Source organism: Eurosta solidaginis, chromosome X (assembly GCF_040869045.1).
Source record: "Eurosta solidaginis isolate ZX-2024a chromosome X, ASM4086904v1, whole genome shotgun sequence".
NCBI classification, from domain to species: Eukaryota; Metazoa; Arthropoda; class Insecta; order Diptera; family Tephritidae; genus Eurosta; species Eurosta solidaginis.
Window position 1 is genome coordinate 150247703 of NC_090324.1, and position 20081 is coordinate 150267783.

Sequence of the window (20081 nt, forward strand, 5' to 3'; positions counted from 1 at the left end):
CGAAAGACGTACGATAGAACTCGTAAAGCCCTTGCAAGCGAAGAGAAGCGTTGGAGTGTATCCGTCACTTCAACGACTTTCGTTGCGTGGGAGAGCACGCGCTTTCCCTCTTCGTCGGTTTGGAAGACCGACTTTTGTTTTGGCCATTCTGACTTACCTTTTTGTAGCTAAGAAGGGCCCTGCCACCACAAAGAATTGGCAATTAAATCCGGAGCTGTTACTCCACGGCTGGCTAAATCGGCTGGATTCGAGAATGAGTCCACGTGATACCAGTGATGCTGCCCCACCTTGTCGATGATTTTGGTAACCCTGTGGGACACGAAGGTTGACCAGGAGCATGGTGGTTTTCTCAGCCAAGCGAGCACGATAGTGGAGTCAGTCCAGAGATAAACCTGCAGGGATCGAAGATCGAGGTTAGTGTCGAGTCGGCCAAGAGTACTGCTCCACACAATTCCAAGCGCGGAAGAGATATCGTGTTCACTGGAGCTACTGCAGTCTTGGCTAACAGCAGGTTTATGTGGACCTCCTCGCCTTCTTCCACGCGCATATAAATGGCTGCCACGTAGGCTTTTTCAGAGGCGTCACAAAACCCGTGGAGTTCCGTTTTGTAGGCTGGAGAAAACTTAACCCATCGTGGGATACGGATGTTGTCAATTGCAGAATAATCCGTGGAGAATTTACGCCAACACTCTAATGTTGTCCAAGACACTTGTTCATCCCAACCTGTTCCCTCTAACCAGACATTTTGCATCAACATTTTTGCTACTATAATTATTGGAGCTGGCCATCCGAGAGAATCGAATAGTTTCGCGATGGCCGACAGAATCTTACGTTTTGTCACTTCTTGGCATTGATCGACGTCTGTAGCGGTGAAATAGAACTGGTCTGAACAGGCATTCCACCGGATGCCAAGGGCTTTAACGCTGCTTGCATTTTCGAAATCCAAAGCAAGTGGGCAACAGGAATGTCGCGCAAAACTTGCTTGCAATTGGCAGTCCACCTTCTAAGTGGGAAACCTGCCGAACTTAAAGCGCCGGAAATTTCATCCCGCGCTTTGATGGTGGATTCTAAGTCGGGCCCACCTGCAAGTACGTCGTCGACGTACATATGTCGCGTTAAAATGGTGGAAGCGACCGGATGTGAGTCTTGAACATCGTCCGCCAATTGAAGCAATGTTCTTATTGCTAGGTAGGGAGCGCAGTTTACGCCGAAAGTGGCCGTATTTAATTGGAATTGACGGATGGGTTCATCCGCGGACTCACGAAAAAGAATCCTTTGAAATTTCCTCTGTTGAGGATGGACAAATATTTGGCGATACATCTTCTCGATTTCGCTACTAAAGACGAATTTAAACAGTCTCCATCTAAGAATCAAGATCGTAAGATCGCTTTGAAGGATGGGACAGGGAAGCAGAGTGTCGTTCAAACTCACACCATTTTCCGAAGGATACGAAGCATTAAACACAACTCTCATCTTCGTAGAAGTGCTTTCTGGCTTGCTTACCGCATGATGGGGTAGGTAGTAGGACTCGGACGGATTTTCGGACAGGCTTGGTCGGATTTCAGACATATGACCTAACTGATCATATTCTTTAAGGAATCTCGTATACTCCTCTCGTAAAGAGGGGTTTTTGGCTAGCCTACCTTCACAGCGAAAATATTGCGAGAACGCAGTTTTACGTGAACACCCTAAAGAAATATCTGCTGGGAAATTCTTTCGAAAGAGTAGAGAGACCGTATATCTTCCCGTATCCGTTCGCGTCGTAGCTGCTTTGTAAATCTCCTCGTAGTATTCCTCATCGGCCGTACGGATCGCGTTCATTGGGATATCTTCCAATTCCCAAAATGCTGCCAGTGGTTGATCTAAAGAGATCTCATTGTAAAAAGAGACACAGGATGTCACCTCTTTGTTTGCGTTGGTTCGTCCCGTAAGTATCCATCCGAATACCGTTTCCTGGGCGAGAAGATTACTCGTAAAGTCCTTCCGAATCCCCTCCAACATGATTTGCGGATAGACATCACCTCCAAGCACAAGATCAACTTGTTCGTTCGCAAAGAATCTGCTGTCTGCTAGTTTAATTCCCGGGAAGTTTCGTTGGATAGCCGGGTCAATATCGACGGTTGGCAGATTGCCTGTCAATTGAGGTAACACTAAAGCCGTAGTGCTGATGGATACCGTTGTGTCAAGGGGTGAGCCTATATGGATAGGGAAAGCTAGGGTGGAATGAGCAGACACCGTATTGTTGATACCTGACACTGTAGCGTTCAATTTTTTAGCTGGAAGCCCGGCGAAGCCGTTCCGTAATAAATGAACACTCGGAGCCGGAGTCTATTAAGGCTCGGGCCCAGTATACGGTATCACTATATCGCAGGTGGATTTGAGCAGTTCCCAGTAGGATCCCTTTATGTGTTTCGAAAAACACGATTGGACTTGACTCGAAGAGTCACTGTTGGTCTGATTGCGACTATGTTCAGAAGTGGTCCGTTTTTAAGTAGTTCCGGTACCACTCGACGTTGAACTCGAAGAGTCCTGTTTGGACGAAAAGGTTGCCTGAACTGGATTCAAATGCAGGAGAGTGTGATGTCGCGCGTGGCAACTGGAACACTTGTAGGCGGTGTTGGATTTCGCCACACCATGTCCGGAAGACAAACAGTTCAGACACAGAATGTTCCTTCTCACATGCTTACTGCGATCAGACGGAGTCATCTTTAGGAAGCGTGAGCAGGATCGAATATGGTGAGCGTCACGACTGCAGAGTTTGCATTTCGAATTTGATACGTTTGCCTGAAAAGTATTCAATTTTTTGCTGCTCCTCTCGTTACGTGACTTGGAGGGTTGATATTTGGTCGGCTGTGAGCTTCGCAAATCAAAAAGAGTTTCTAAAGTCTGGAACGGACTTGTCAGAAACTTGTCCATGTCACTCCCCTTTGGGATCTCGGTTTCATCTTGAACCGATTGCTCCCACAAGGAAAGCGTAGCTTCCGGAAGTTTCTTGGAGCAGAGGGACGTAATGATCGCATCCCAATTTGATATGTCAAATTTGTGAATCTGGAGTGCCGAAATGCAGTTATTTATTCCCCGCTGAAGTTGTTTGATTGCACTTCCAGATTCAGTTCCTACGGGGGGAAGGTTGAAGAGGATCTTCAATTGGCTATTAACTAGAATTCGTTTTTTCTCATAACGATCGGTCAGGTTTTTCGACGCGGTTTCGAAACCTTCATTTGTAAGGGGACATTTGCTTACTATTTCTCTTGCTTCGCCCTCAATTATTTTTTTTTAATAGGCATAATTTTTCTACTGAGGCGAGCCCTTGATTCTTTATGTAAATGGCCGTGAATAATTCACGGAATGTTGGCCATGGCAAATAATCTCCCTTAAAAACTTCGGTCTCACAAGGCGGAAGCCTAATATTGCGTTCCCTAACTGAATCGTCGCCTGATTTTTCATAGGCTTTATCTTTTGGCTTTGTAGCTAGGTCACCTATCAACTCTATGCATTTCATATAAGTCGAGTACGCTAACTTTACTTTTTCCTCTACACTAGCATCTTTGCAAGATTTTGCAGCATCTGACCCCTGAAACTCACTATAGCTGCGTTTTATTTTGTTCCACAGCTCCTTAGCCTTCTCCCTTTGGGTTTCGATGACGGATTGATTGGGGCTCTCGAATTCAAGAAAGTCTTACTCGAGATCTATCAAAGACTCAACCAATTGATTGAAACTTGCCATTTTTATTAGTTTGTTGGATGAAAAACTTTCTTTGGATTATTAAAAAATTGGACGAAATCCGAAAGATGCAAGTATTACTGAAGTACTTTTATAACCCAAAAATACTAAAATTGGCGTAAAACTTATATAGCCTACAGGCGTCGTAAACTTTTTCCTGCTAAAAATTTGAAGCGAACGACGAAATAGCGCTGTGGTGCTCGAGACTCCCTTTTCCTTTTTGTAAATAGGGTGAATTTGAAAGGAAATATAAATTTTAGTAAGAACACCAACCAAAATCCCGAAATAACTTACCAAAATCTAGAAATATTAGTATAATATAACTAAATATATGAACAGAAAAATGAAAAAACTCTACATTTAGGTACAAAAATATTTATTTATTATTTCAAAAATGATCACAAATTATTTGAAAAATAATTGCACACTTTATTGAAAAATAAATACCAGTAAAAATGTATATTTAAACTTCCTTTTTGAGGTTTCGGGCCTCGTAGTACTAATTTCGGGATTTGCACTCCTATATCGAAGTTGCTCAGCACCCACCACTATAATGCGTGTAGATACGCGAATTCGCCTTGATTTGTTTTCTTCTTTTATTTCATTTTTCTTGCACTTGTTTTTAATAATGCGATCGCAAATCGCTATTATTATGACTTTTATAAATGAAAACGATTATAATTGTTGAAATAAACGCGGCGCGAGTGATTTTGTATTCACACAAATTATGTTATAATTAATTATTTAAATTTAATTTATAGTGCAGTGTTGTGTTGTGATTAATTTAAAGGAAAAAAAAACAGTGTCCGATGGGCAATTTTGCCCGTATATTTGTGCCACCGATGAACAAAAATAATAGTAATTTGAAGCCGGACGGTAAAAATGCAAGGAAATTCCCAATTTGGAAACTTGTTCACGTATTTAAAAAGATTAATTTCGAAAAAAAAAAAATTAAAAGAACTCACTGCATAATAATTAATTTATCACTTTTTGTTTTGTTTATGTCCGTTCGGACGGACAATACAAATATTGAGCGAGCCGAAGAGTTTTCCAAGTATTGGAAAAGCAGGAAAAAAATGCAAAATTACTCGCGCACAAACGAAAAAATTATTATTATAATCAAAAAATTTTTTTTGTTAAACTCCGCGAAAATCACTTTTAATATGGTTATTTTTGTTTGCTTATTGAATTTGAATTTTGCACAGAAAAACTCACCCGTCTTTGATTTTTGTTTTTATTCTTGTTTTTGGTGTGTGATGAAGGTGAATATGTAGGTATGTATAGTATGTTCGGCACCTGTTGGCTCAAGTGTTCCTTTTGATATCACAGCTCTTTTGTATGTAATATTGCTTCTTCGTAGAACGGCTACGAAGGACCATGAACATAATTGGCGGGAATGAAACCAATTGTGTTTTGCGGAAAAGAAATAAAAACAAGATAAATAGTGTTTATACATAGAAATGTGTATAATAATTATAAACTGTCTTTATTTCGTCGATATGGATTAATAAAATATCACAATAAAGGAATTTAGGAACTTACGTTTTTTTGTATTTTGAATATCCAAAGTCAAACGCTGGATCAGATAGTGATTCGTTGGCAGGGAAACTAAATCAGCGCCGACGGCAACTTCCAAATCGCCACCGAAGCTCGAATTTTCTCTCTTAACGAAAAAAATGCTGGATCAAGAGGACGATTGGAAGTTAGCCGTTGCTGACAAACGTAAAAATAGTTAAGTCGAGGGTGGCTACCCGGTAAGAAATTAATTAGGCCACTGGCCTAAACAAATATGCATTTTGTTTTCATGTTACTTTCCTTCTCACTATGAAATTACGTACATTAGACTGGGTCGAAAAAAAAGTTGCTAATGTCCGCCCCTAAGTTTAAAGATTATGTTGAGAGGGTTTCGGAAAATAACTGTTTTGTTTTTTGATCCTTCGAAATACAGCCGAAAAGGTTTTTTCGCTGTAACTTAGTTATTTGACGTCCGATTTTTAAAATTGATATGTTATTATTTTGGCCTTGAGAAGCTTCACATTTCCGTTTAATGTCCTTTTAAGCTATGAAGTCGTTTTCACATGATTAGGTCAGCTAACAAAGTTGTACCCCCCTAAAGTGAAGTAAGTACGAAAGTACTTAAAAATTCAAGAAAATGTTGCTTTTAAACCATATTACTAAAATAATAATAAGTCAGAGTCTGACTTTTCACCTCGTATAACAGCTGTTATACCAAATTTCTCAAAAAAAGAATTCAGCCCTTCAAATAAGGGAAAAGAGCGAACCACGACCACATTTTTACTTTTTCAATTTGCTGAACGCGTTAACAAAAAAAAAATAAAATTTCGAAATATCGAACTTCGAAAGCCGATATCTATTTTTTGGAGGCTAACTTCGAAAAACGGAGATAGTACTTTGTTTACTTAGGCCTCAATCTCTACAAAAAAGTGGGTTTTGTCCAATACCCAGAAAAAAGTTGATTTTGTCGCATAGTGTTATTATTATAAATACGAAACAACAGGTTTGACTCACTTATTTACTTTCACTTCCCCTATTTATGATATTTGGCATATCTTTATTAACTTTTCAATGCGAACCCTAATAATAATTTTTCCTCCAAAAATATCATGAGTTTCAGGTCTAAGTATAATAAGAATCAGGTAAAATAACAGTTTCAATAAATATTGAAAGTGCCATAACTTCTTTCTTTATTATTTTAGTAATATGGTTTAAAAGCAACATTTTCTTGAATTTTTAATTACTTTCGTTTGGTAAGGAAAAGAGGATATTGTGTTAGCTCACCTAATATGTGAAAACGACTTCATAGCTTAAAAGGACATTAAACGGAAATGTGAAGCTTCTCAAGGCCAAAATAATGACATATCAATTTAAAAAATCGGAAGTCAAATAACCAAGTTACAGCGAAAAAACCTTTTTCGGCTGTATTTCGAAGGATCAAAAAGAAAAAAAATTATTTTCCGAAACCCTCAACATAATCTTTAAATTTAGGGGCGGACATTAGAAACTTTTTTTTTGTATGGGGACCAAGCCAGTCTAACGTACATATATATTAGGGCGGGTCGATTTGTGGGCAGGCAAAAAAATCGCCCATTGCTCTGTGAAAATCTAGGGATCAAAATAAGAAACTTTGCCGAAGGAACCATACCTCTAAAACGAATTCTGATTTCTAACCTTGGAGGCCCGACCCACCGATGCCAGTGGCACACCCCCTGGGGGTTCACCATACAAACATTTCAAAAAATCGCCGGTTTTGCACTTTACATGAAAAAATCAGCGAAATGCCTATGCTTTTTCTTTTTGGAGTTTATTTTTCTCTTTAGAAATTTATTTAGTCAGAACATATGTAAATGAAAAAATGAATTTAACTTAGTAATAGAAAAGAAATTAAAAAAAATTATTAGAAATTAGCGTTTTTACAACCCTTTTAAAACCAAGGCATCACTGTGATGCATTTGCATGTCGTAAACATAGTTGTGTGGGTTTTTTATTCAACCGTTTTAAAAAATGAAGGTATCACTGTGACACAATTGCAAATCGTAAAATTGCTTGTATTGTTTTCTTAAGTCACCACAAGACACAGCAGGTAGAATTGAAATTACCATTTCATTCTTATTACCTCGTCTCGTAGACCATATATAACGCAACAGTTTTTGTGAATGCATTAAGTCGTTGTGAAGAACTCAAAGTGTGAAGTGCTAATTTCAGATAAAAAAATATTTCAAAAAAAAAATAATAAGTGAAGTGACCATTCCAAATCAAAAAGTTTACAATGAGTCCACCATCCTCTACACCGCATGATGAAGCAACTACATCAACAACTATCGAAAACCCAATGAGTCAGACACCCAAGCATGATGTTACTGGTTTTGGTGTGTCTACTGATTTAACTGATCTTAATTTACCAACCCATCTGGATATCTTGAGATATTATTTTTACTTAAGCGAACGTGCTAAAACAGAACAAAAAAAGTGTTCCCATAAATCATTCACTATTCAAATACAAGATAAGTTGATTGGAATTTGGAAAAAACTTGGTACGGAAATAATGCTGAAAAAAAGTGTATTTAATAAATTGAATAAATTGCTTGACAAGTATCAAGAGCAAATCAAGAGAAGAAACAACACCCAACAATTTACAGAGTATGCAAAATCTCTGGAAACAATTTTTTACATTGGAACATGTAAATGCAATTTGAAGGCAGCTTCATGTGCATGCGGCTGGGTTCCCGAACGCCTCAAAGAGTTCATGCACGATCAACATAATCAGTGAAGACTAACAATGGCTGCATTTATGATGGAAACTGAAGAGCAAGCTGCAACGTCTATGTCATCAATGCCAACATACCAAGATCCCGGTAATTCAACATACGCACCGCCACCTGTTCAAGAAGATATGGACAGAAGCACAAGTTCACAATACACAGAGAGATACGATTGTTTTAACTTTGCCTTGGTATGTGACAGATTTGGTGTGTCTGACAGAGTAGCATCAGCATTGGGAACCGCTCTTTTGCAAGATTTTAAAATTAAGGATAAGCATGGGAAACCTCTCATCATGGATAAATCGAAAGTTCGCAGAGAAAAAGAGAAATGCAGACAAGAAGTGCTTCGCAAACGGTTAGATGATACCAATTTGTTAGCGTTTTCATTCGATGGCAGAAAACATGATACTTTAACGATAGATAAAATTGATGAGAAGTATCATACTAGCATGGTAAAAGAACCTCATCTTGTTATTTTGAGAGAACCCAATTCTGAATTTGTTGGTTACGTAAGACTGGAACATGAAACCGCTAAATACAAAACAACCAAATTAAATGGTTTTTTCAACGATAAAAATATATCACTGGATGCATTAATTGGAATATGCACTGACGGTGGAATTATACGACGATTCGAATTGCTGTTAAAAAGACCATTGCATTGGTTCGTTTGCCTTCTACACTTCAACGAACTTCCGTTTCGACATTTGTTTGAAGCTTTGGATAAACCAACCAGCACTGGACCAAGATCGGCAACCGGAAAACTGAGCCGTCAAATCGAAACTTGTGAAACTTTTCCGGTAAGTTATTGCTATCACTCATTTATTATAATTGTCAACCATTTTTAATTATTTTATTATTATATATTTTTAGGTGGTGGACGGCTTCCAGAAAATTGAGTTGCAAAATATGCCCCCTGCTCCAGAAAAAATTGAATTTTCCACCGATTCGAAGTACTTATACGACATGGCCCAGGCAATTTCTAGCGGCGTGGTTCCGGTGGATCTGGCTAACATCAAACCAGGGAAAATTGTACCTTCTCGGTGGCTCACCAAGGCCGCTAGATTATTGCGATTACATGTGACAACGGAAAATCCAGATGCAAATTTAAGAATTCTGGTTGAATTTATTATTAAATGTTATGTGCCAATGTACTTCAATATCAAGTATTACAGCTCTGTCGTGTACGGCAGTGCATTGTTTTTCAAGTTCATTGGTTGGTCACGATTTCTAGAACCTCGTTTACGCAAAATTGTCAATGAAGTAATTAAAGATAATTCATATTATGCGCATTCGGAAAATATCTTGTTATCAATGTTGTTTGATGATAGCAAAGAAAAGCGCGACTGTGCCATCAAGAAAATTCTACGCTATCGAACCGATGTTGACGAGCCAATGGAACTTAGAGTTTATAAAAAACCAGATATAAACTTTAATTGCACAAGTTATACGGAAATGATCAATTTGAATGATATAAATATCGTATTTGAACCACCATTCACGCGAAGCATTCCGTACGATACATTGAAAGAATATTTAAATCAAGATGATCCACCGATTAACGATCCAAAAATTCCATCACACATACAAGGAACAGAACGACATGTTCAATTGCTAGCTACCGTTTCCAAACGGGTTATACCGGAAAATGAAGAGGCTGTTATGGCGACGACATTAGAGAGCCGTGCGAAATTGCCCAGACTTGAAAGTAAAAAAGACTTCAAACAATAATTTTTTTTAGTTTCTTTTCTATAACTCACTTAAATTAATTTTTTCATTTACATATGTTCTGACTAAATAAATTTCCTAAGAGAAAAAATAGATATTATTATAAATAAATAATAAATATTATTATAAATAAATAAATAAAAATAAAGAAAAAACATAGCCATTTCGTTGACTTTTTCATGTAAAGTGCAAAACCGGCGATTTTTTTGAAATGTTTGTATGGTGAACCCCCAGGGGGGTTCCAGGGGGTGTGCCACTGGCATCGGTGGGTCGGGCCTCCAAAGTTAGTGGGGGTCGGTCATACATTTGGACTCGATTGGAGTACTCTAAATGGGTCAAAGTGGGATTTTTCAAAATTTGCTTCTACCTGGGGGGGCATCAGAATTCGTTTTAGAGGTATGGTTCCTTCGGCAAAGTTTCTTATTTTGATCCCTAGAATACGATTTTCACAGAGCAATGAGCGATTTTTAAATCGACCCGCCCTATTATATATGTTTATATATAAACGTGTCTGAGGTTAAAATTATAAGAGAAGCAATTTAAGAGCACTTACATCCAACGCTGTCAGCAGGCGCTGAACATATAGGTAATTTTTCCCTCTCTCTTACGATTCTTATTGGAATCTCAGTTCCGTGTTGGTATATATATGTATGTAGAGTATTCACTCGGTTTAGTTTATTTATTCATTTAAACAAAAGTTACATTGGTAGTTGCTTAAACTAAGTAGTATTTGAATTAAAGTTTATAGATAATATGTATGTTAAATGAGATTATTATATTCGTATTTAGCGTATTAACTTTGCAACGACCGGTTAACGACTAACTTTTAAAATCTATTCGTTGTCCTGTATACTTGCGTTTCGTCGAGTTCGGTAAAGCTTGTCAGGGTTGTATTTAAAGGTATGAATTAGGTAGTCCGTCGTCCGCTACGGTGTTGCCGTCCCACATTCGGCCCTCCTGACACGTCATTCGGCTCGAATGATGGCTCAGGTTGAAGTGAGGGTTCCCATTTTTTAATGTACTCAGCAACAGAAATTGTACGGCTGGGGCCTTCGTGGTCGCCAACTTTCAACACCTCATATCGGCCATGAGCCAAAACTTTGCTAATCTTATAAGGGCCTAGGAATTTCGGCTTTAGTTTTAATCCTGCACCGAATTGAGTTCGCTTAACGGCGACTAAATCGTTTACGCGGTACCTTACTTCCTCTTTCCTGTTTTTGTTAAATGTTCTGCGATTCTCTTCCTGAATCCTATCTATGTTCTCTTGTGCTTCTTTGCGCACATTCTCGCGCTCCTCGTCTAATTCCCTAACGATCGCTTCCTGCAATAATTCGGTCAGACTAGGGTCACTACTTACTCGCATCTCAACTCCGGTTTGTAGCCTAAAAGGTGTAAATTTAGTACTTCTGGGTGGACTATTGTTTATTGCCTGCTGAACGCGCTCTATATGCTTGTACCACAGCCCTGGGCTTTCTGTACAAAGCTTAGTCAACATTGGTATAATAATCTTGTGGATGCGCTCCACTTGGCCATTGCCACGAGGTACACCAGTGGCAATCAAAAGATGTTCAATTTTCTCAGTTTCGCAATACTCTCTAAACGAGTTCGATGTAAATGCCGAACCTCGGTCGGATATAATACGCTTCGGGTTTCCGAACACTGAAGCCTGCCTTTTGAGTCTATCTATAACTGCATCTGCACCAGTATTTCTCGTCGGATAGAGCCAACAAAATTTACTGAATGCGTCGACAACGACAAATATATAGCTATATGACTTTGCGGTCTGTTCCATTGGGCCTACATGATCGACATGGTAGGTACCCAAAGGCCTGTCTTGCTTATCTATCGGGGTTAGGAAGCCCTCTTTCTTTCCTGACTTATTCTCACTTACTATGCACTATACACAGCTCTTTACGACTCTGGTAATCTTGGGAATTATCTGCGGAATATAATATGTTTTCTCTAATGCGTCTTTCGTTTTATTAACAGAAAAATGCCCTTGCCTATGTGCCACCTTAATTATTTCATCCTCCATAGCCGATGGAACGACTATCAGTTCCTTGATGGGATCCTTATAGAGAATGCCATGCTTGACATAGAAATCCTCGTAACTATCCTTTCCTAAAACGGTGCAAACTGCCTTTATCCATTGGTCACCCTGTTGTGCCTCTCTCAATCTGTGAATAAACGTGTCTTCGAGCAGCAAGCACGATACTCTACTCAACGCATCGACGTGTCTCATTTTGGACCCACTACGATGTTCAATCTCATAACTGTAGTCCTGCAAAAACATTGCCCAACGAGATACTCTTAACGGAATATCGCGCTTTTGCATCGTCATAGTAAAGGCATTGCAATCAGTTATGATTTTGAATTTTATACCTAGTAAATAGAGACGCCACTTTTTAAGAGCCTCTACTATCGCCAGCACTTCATGCTCATACGAGTGGTATTTTTCCTCAGATGGCTTGAACTTACGGCTCATAAACTGTACCGGATGGAACATCTGATCATCGGTGTCTTTCTGCATTAACACGGCACCGTATCCGACGATACAGGCATCCGTGTGCACTTCAGTAATTGCCTTAGGGTTGTATAACTTTAAAACGGGTGCTTTCATCAGAGCTGCCTTCAGCTGCTGAAAAGCAGTTATCCCCTCGTCCCTTAACACGAATTTAGAGTCTTTCCTTAAAAGATCTGTAAGCGGTTTAGCTACCACTGCATAACCTTCTATGAATCTCCTAAAGTACGATGTTAAACCGAGAAAACGCTGCAACGACTTTTTATCGTGAGGTATAGGGAAATTTGCAACGGCTAGGGTTTTGGTCTATGACGGTGCAATTGTACCGTCCTCTAAAATGTACCCTAAAAAGTCAACTTTACGCACGAGAATCCTACACATGCTCCATTTTATTTTCAAATTATACTCCGCTGCTCTGGTTAAAACACGTTGTAGCTTTTGGATTCCGTCATCCACATCCTTGGAGGGAATGATGAGGTCATCCATATAGGCGACAACTGTACCATCCTGGATCATATCTCTTAGGACTGCAAATACGAACCGCGAGAATACCGCTGGTGAATTTGATATTCCGAATGGAACGTAACAGTATTCGAATTGGTCATTGTGGGTAACGAATGCTGTATATTTTCTCGAGCCCTCTTCGACCGGCACATGGAAAAACCCGTTGGCCAAGTCAAGAGTCGTAAAAACACGAGCTCCCTGAAGTCTTTCGATTACATCATCTAACAGGGGCATTGGGAAATTATCCCGAACGCACAATAGCTGATGCATACTCCGACGTACTTCTTCGTATAATACCTTCTTCTACCCACTTCTCAACCAACTCATCGACACATTTTTTATCGGCGTATGACATGCGTCTAGGCCTTTCATAAATGGGAACATCATCTGTTAGCAAAATTTTCATTGCTACTGGGGACTCTTTTAACTTCTTTGGCTCATAATTGGTAATAAGTGATTTGACCCTATTTTTATCTACGGACTGCAAATGCGATAAATAAACGTCTGCCTAACTACCCTCAAATACCTCTGCTATACAGCACATACTTTTAAACTCTTCTAACACTTCCAACTTCTTATCATTATTCTTTTCTTCTCTTACTAGCTCCCTAGTACCTATGCTTGAATCTTCCGAGGTATTTTCTGTGATGCTGCTTTGCTGCTTGCTCTTCTCCTCGACCACGACTGCTTTCGCCCTAAACTGTGCCAAATCCTCTGAAACTATCAAATCAACTTGTGTGAGTATATCATTACCAACTATGGCTGCATAATGTATGTCGCGCTCATGTACTACGTGGAAGGTAATCTCGAGCATGATATCATCTACACAGATGGAAATGGGGAAGGAACCTAATGTGTTAAGAACGCTACCGCTAATGCCTCTCAAACGACGCTTGTCGCCTCCTAATTTGACGTCTTCGCCAAACATTAGCAATATGTCATTGCGGATTAAGCAAAGATCACATCCCGTATCGACCAATGCGGAAAACGTTATACCGTTGAAAGTTAAGTCTTTAAAAATACATCTACCAATGGATGAGTCTACTCCCAAAGTGTTTACACTACCCTTTTCTACTTTAACCGTCCCTTGGGAATCTTTGCAATTAGCCGCAAGGTGCCCAAGTTGCCCACATTTGAAACACTTAGGTTGTGCCTGCTTACAATCTTTAGCTATATGGGAAATATTCCCACATTTGAAACATCGTTTACCTTTTCCCTTTAGTGAATCTTCTTGAGAAGTCGTTACTGCTTTAGTAGGTTGAGCTGAGTATGAGCTGGTCGCTTGAGGACGGCCAGATCGCACTTTCTCATATACCCGTATTTGCTCTTTCAACTCTGATATGTTTCTAGCTTGATAAAGGTTGACTTTATTTTGACGAGAATCTGGAATACCTTCTATAAAATATTCGATTAAACTCGCATCATCAAGTTTAATTGGTTTTCCTATCTCCATAAGATTATATAAATACTCTTTATAATCCTCGTTTTGGCGTTTACGACGATTTCTTAACAAGCGGTGCACCTCTACTGATGATACTGTCACACCAAATTCAGATTTTAATGCCTGCGCTAACAAATCGAAACTAGTGATACCTCGCTGACTTCTAATGAACAATTTGGCCGCCCCCTTTAGCAATTGTTTTGCATATATAAATTTCTGCAGAGGATTCCAAAAGACAGCCTCAGCATTTTCAATAAACTCGTCCAACCAATCCTCGACCGACAAAGACCCCGAACCGCTAAAGGATGTCAATGAGTCTGCGATATCGCGCAAAGTAAAAGGAGTATGACTAAATGATTGGTATTGAATTTCACTTGGTGGTGATATACCAGCGTCACCGTATTCGGAACCCACTTCAACCCTCTCATCATTATTAGCTTCAACGGTTAGGCCGAAATGTTCAAGCAGTCTCTCTTGCAAGTTTGTCTTTAGACCCGTTGTAGATAGCCCTAATTCTGTTAATTTGGTTTTCAAACTATTTACATTTAATGCTAATATTTCACTTCTTTCCATTTTGTGACTTTGAAATGTCTAGTTACACGCTATGTACTTTCGAATATTTGGATTATTTGCAACAACAAAATGGTTAATAAAGAAAATATGAAAGTTATGATCCAAATATGTATATCAACTTGTTACGCGAAAGAAAAACAACAATCAAAGTCGATTTCAGAAAATCTTAATTTTGTTGCAAAATTACTACACTGACATACATACGTTGCGTTGATTTGTGCTCAATTGTTATACATATTTAGATATTTACTCTACGCTTATATGTTTTGAAAAAATTTGATGATTTCACAAGACTACTTTTATACTAACAATCCAATTACATGTGTTACCAAAATTTTTAGATTAGAAGTTTAAAGTTCATTCATATACAACTTCGTCATTAAACGTTTATTCTTCTATTATTTGCAGGTGATTAAATCGACATTAACATACTTAAATCACAAAGAACTTGTTGATCTGCCTTGCTCATAAGATATTAAAATTCACCTCAGTTCTGCAAACATAGAATTCTACCATACATGCATATGTGTGTACACTAGAAAATTTGGTATTCAATTTATCATCTTCTGTTTTGTTTACATAAAAAACTTTGAACGTCTGCGAATGTCATACAATATGAGAAACCTTTCGTTACAATTCGAATTTTATTCCATTTCTTTCACTCTCACTAATATTACTTTTAGTATGTATTTATTTTCTACTTGTACTCATCTGCTCTTCTGCTTCCAACTCCAACTTCGTCACTTCTCTGATTGCTCGATTCGTCCAATTCTCTCTTCGTCCCAAAAATGAAAAGTAATCAACACGATGATGCGCCAACAACTTGACGAAAATTTTTAATCGACGAAAAATAAACTCGCTTGCGTCGCCTTTGCTAAGCGAAATTTTACCAACAACTTTGTATTGTGCTATTCGGCCTCTGCCACACAAACATTCATGGAAATCAACACCAACACTATTCAGCCACCGCCGTGCTAGTACAGATTTGCCAACAACACACAGTTCGTACGATAGCGCTATTCGGCCTCTGCCACGCTACTTCGTGTACCACACTTAGCTTTTTAGGATATGTATCGTTTGCTTGCGCTCATCACTCCAGCAAGTGGATGATGCAAATTGAATGTTCTGGATTTTTCCCTCAAAGCAAAAACAACAATTTTATGATATACTCATCTATCACGCTTTTCGGCGTCGTCGTCAACCGTTTACGAGTCGAATTATGATGCGCAAATTGCGTTCAACAACAAACAACTGGCGTTATGTTTTATATTTATGTACAGCCATAAACGAAATTAAAAGTCACTAATTTCGCAACCACTTCAACAATTCTTAAAATTTCGCACTGTTCTTTGATTTGTTTTTCTTCACTTAGATATCATAGCAATAGTTATGAATTCAGTTTAATGCTATAGGCAATTTAAAATTGCATACGACCTTATGTATGTACATTTGTGCATGCGCGTTGAGATTCGATTGCACTTTTGACACCAATTTGTAGAGTATTCACTCGGTTTAGTTTATTTATTCATTTAAACAAAAGTTACATTGGTAGTTGCTTAAACTAAGTAGTATTTGAATTAAAGTTTATAGATAATATGTATGTTAAATGAGATTATTATATTCGTATTTAGCGTATCAACTTTGCAACGACCGGTTAACGACTAACTTTTAAAATCTATTCGTTGTCCTGTATACTTGCGTTTCGTCGAGTTCGGTAAAGCTTGTCAGGGTTGTATTTAAAGGTATGAATTAGGTAGTCCGTCGTCCGCTACGGTGTTGCCGTCCCACATGTATGTATGTATATGAAGTTAAATATCATGAGAAAATAAAAAGCAATTCGTCCAATTTAACCCTTACGATACTTGAATTTTTTTTATTTTAAATTTTATTCTGCTTTAAAATAAAATCTTAAGGCTAATTTAAAAATGAAAACCAATACAACATTACTTCATCTTAACTGAACTGAAATATTGTTGTTGAACTATGACATAAAATGAATGAAAAACGCCGATGTTTAGCGTTTGACAATAATTCTTCTCTATTGGAAAATGCTTTCGTTTTATACAAAATTTCTTACTTTACATATACGTAATTACACTAATACTTACATACTAAAAAGTACATGATTTCACAATAAACAATTGCTTGTCAACGTAAACAAACTCATGCTGATTTCAAGTGGTTATCTGGGTCAATGAGAGCTTGTGTGGTCGATATTCGTGTATGTATATTTGTATCATTAACGTGAGGTGCATTGCAATTAACACTTCAAAACCGGCCTTTAAGGAATGAACGTATATATTTTGACGCCTAATTATATACGGTCATCTAGTGGCATTGATATAAGTGTGCCGTGTTGTTTCATTTTACGTTTAAAGACCCACTTAACTTGCTTCGGGTTACCAAATTTCAATTGTCTTTCACATTAAATTGTAATTTATGACATAGTGGTAACTTGATATTAAAAGTAATGAATTTTTTTGTTTATGTGTTTTTTGCTTTCATTTGCTTTACATATGAACTGTTATGCTGACTTTTGTTTGTTTTTTTTTTCTTTTTTTTTGTGCTTGACGAGTAAAGTGGAATGCTTATGTTGAGACTGTTTTTTATTTTGTTAAATTATTTGAGTTACTAGCAGATGTTTTATATTGGTTTAAGCTTATTCTTACGGATTATTATTTCCTTATCTTTATCGTTCCTATTCTATATGGTATTAATGTGAAGTTGTTGTTTTTATCAATATTTTTTACTCTATACTTTCCTTTCTATTTATTATCTAACTTATGGGAGTAAGGGATCCTATTATCTAAAATTATGACCTCTCTAAAAGGCGAGGTTTTCCTAACTGAGGCCTCCCAAACTTATTTTTATTTCTAATAAATATAAATGGTTTATATTTTCTTACTTTAACTATTTTTATTAAACAAGGTTTTTTTTGTTGTATCTTTTCATTTAAAAACTTTGATCCTATAAAAGAAGTAATCTGAAACTTATTATGCAGGAATTTAGGAGTTGTTGTTGATGGAAGAGCAAGGTAGTTATGTATTAGAAGTAGTTCAATTTATGGGTACAAGATGGATGCAAAAAAAAAATTTTCATCTTTTTATATTTGTTCTATTTTCCAGCAATGTTTTTGATCTTATGTGCCATGCGATTCCTGGGTGGCGAAGCCAAAATCATCATAATATTTATGAAGAATTATTTTAATTTTATCGCGAATTGCCACCTGCATAACTTCCAAAGTTAACGCAATTACTTGATCTTAGAGAACTTGGGTACCTATTTTTATTTTTAAATTTGCCTACTGCATTATATTTTATATTATTCTTCACCAATTTGTCCCTCAGGATAACTGTGTTTTTTCTTCTTTACAAGTCCTAGATTGGCGGCATTTGTACAGCGTATGCACAGCCTGATAAGCAATTGTCCTAAGTCAATCTTTTCATCAACAATCAGGTTGCTTGTATTTCTTACGCTACCATTTTTCTATCCTAAGATGAAAAAGCGCGACATGTCTTATTGTTGCAAATTTATATACCGCTTCACATATATTTATATGTTCTCTTGTAACTTTTCTTCATATTTTTTTTTTGTTGTTATGGGCTGGTTTTTTCATTTGTAGTGGTTTGCATATATCCACCGTAAACTTAGGCAATGTTAATGAAGCCATTTTTACTGTTGTCTGAGACATTTTAAGGGTTAACGTTTAAGAGTTTAGATTCAAGAGTTTGTTGCTCTTCCTCAAAATCAAATTGAGTTTTAAATTTAAATAAAAGTTTTTAAATAATAGAATGTTAAAAATGATACGAGCTTGAACGGGTTTTAATTTCCTATATTTGTGCTTCATATAATTTTTGAGCATCATAGCTATTGTGATGATCAATAGCATGAATGCACAAATTAGGACTGCTAACCAAACATCTGGAACGTTTTTCGTATCTGATTCTATTGGTGGTTCATACTTGACTATCCTGTTCTCTGTTGTTTCAGAACTTTCTTTCCCTAATTCATACCCTGCTATTGCTATCGTGATGCCGTGCGCAATCTTTGTCCACCACGATATTTTTAAATTTTCTATAATTGTTTTTCTGTTTTCGTGAAGAAGGGGATTAATTGAAATTTTAGTAAACATTTTTTTATTTTATTCTTAATCCTCAGCATTCCATTTTACTTACATCTTTTGTTAATTTATTTTACTTAATTAACATTATAAAAATTATTATTTAAAAAGTTTTATTCTAAAATTTTTCAATTTTCTAAAAAAAATTTTGTTTTAATTTAATATTTTTAACATTTCTAATTTTCTTAAGATTGTAATTTATTTTTGAATTTATTTTACAAAGTATTGTTTAAAATTAATTTATACTATTATTATCTTTTCTACGCCACTTTGGTTTTCAATCTTTTTCTCTATCTTTAGGTTAAGTTTGTGCCATTTTCAAAGCTGACATCAAACTTTTTGTAAAAAAAAATTTTTGTTCATCCTACAATACTTAAAAAAATTCCTAAGCAAAAATTTTCATTTTTACTCTTAGTTAATCTGCCGTGAGGCTGCCAAATTTGTGATAATATTTAAATATACTTAAAAATAGTAGCCGCCAGTCATGCTGCCACTCACCAATGTCCGTATTTTACGCTGCCAGTCTTAGTGTTGATCTGTTGTCATCAATATGGTAGATATATGTAACTGGTCCACAACATTTTTGTACATGGGTCATGCGTATATTTTTTTTATTGCTTTTGCACCCAGAAATAAGAATATGAACATAAACAAGTTTTTGATTTGGTTTTGTTCGAAAAAAAATGAGAAAAACGAAAAACATGAAAATTCATCAAAATTTGACATAGATTTGATTTATTCTAGTATAGTAAAAATCAATTTAAGATTTATTCTAATAAATTTAGTTTTAGAATACAGTTTAAATGTTTAAAAGTACTTTTTCCTGCTTTTCCTGCCATATTCGGTAACATTTTCTCTTATTAACGTCCAAATATAGTCCCCCATCATGCTTTCCGTATACTGGCCTTGTGAATGTAACAAGTGCATTTTTAGCGACATTCTACATCCGATGCCGGGAAAATTCTTAATCATGCCAGTTATCAGCTCATCATAATTTTCATCCCTATGATTTCCAAGAAAGCCATGAACTACTGCCTTAAAACTGTCCCACGCTAGTTTCTTCTCATTGCTAAGTAGGTCCGGGAAAATATCGCAGTTCATAATTTTTTTATTTGAGGGCCAACAAAGACTCCAGCTTTAATGTTCGCCTCTGACAGCTTTGGAAAAAAAGTCTGCAAATATTTGAAAGC

General features: G+C 37.0%; 2 protein-coding genes across 5 annotated transcripts in view; both read left to right on the forward strand.

The window, feature by feature from the left end:
- Positions 1 to 20081, forward strand: part of MED26 (mediator complex subunit 26) — a 645711-nt gene that overhangs the window by 269942 nt on the left and 355688 nt on the right. The gene's annotated exons all lie outside the window — the stretch shown is intronic.
- On the forward strand, positions 7875 to 9790 carry LOC137235496 (uncharacterized). Its single transcript, XM_067758506.1, has 2 exons — positions 7875 to 8804; positions 8878 to 9790. The coding sequence occupies exons 1-2, from the start codon at positions 8022 to 8024 to the stop codon at positions 9733 to 9735; spliced, it is 1641 nt and encodes a 546-aa protein (XP_067614607.1). The 5' UTR covers positions 7875 to 8021; the 3' UTR covers positions 9736 to 9790.

Coding starts and splice junctions, on each gene's coding strand:
- LOC137235496 (XM_067758506.1), top strand. CDS start 8,022: ATGGCTGCATTTATGATGGAAACTGAAGAGCAAGCTGCAACGTCTATG. Junction 8,805..8,877: donor AAACTTGTGAAACTTTTCCG/GTAAGTTATTGC, acceptor ATATATTTTTAG/GTGGTGGACGGCTTCCAGAA.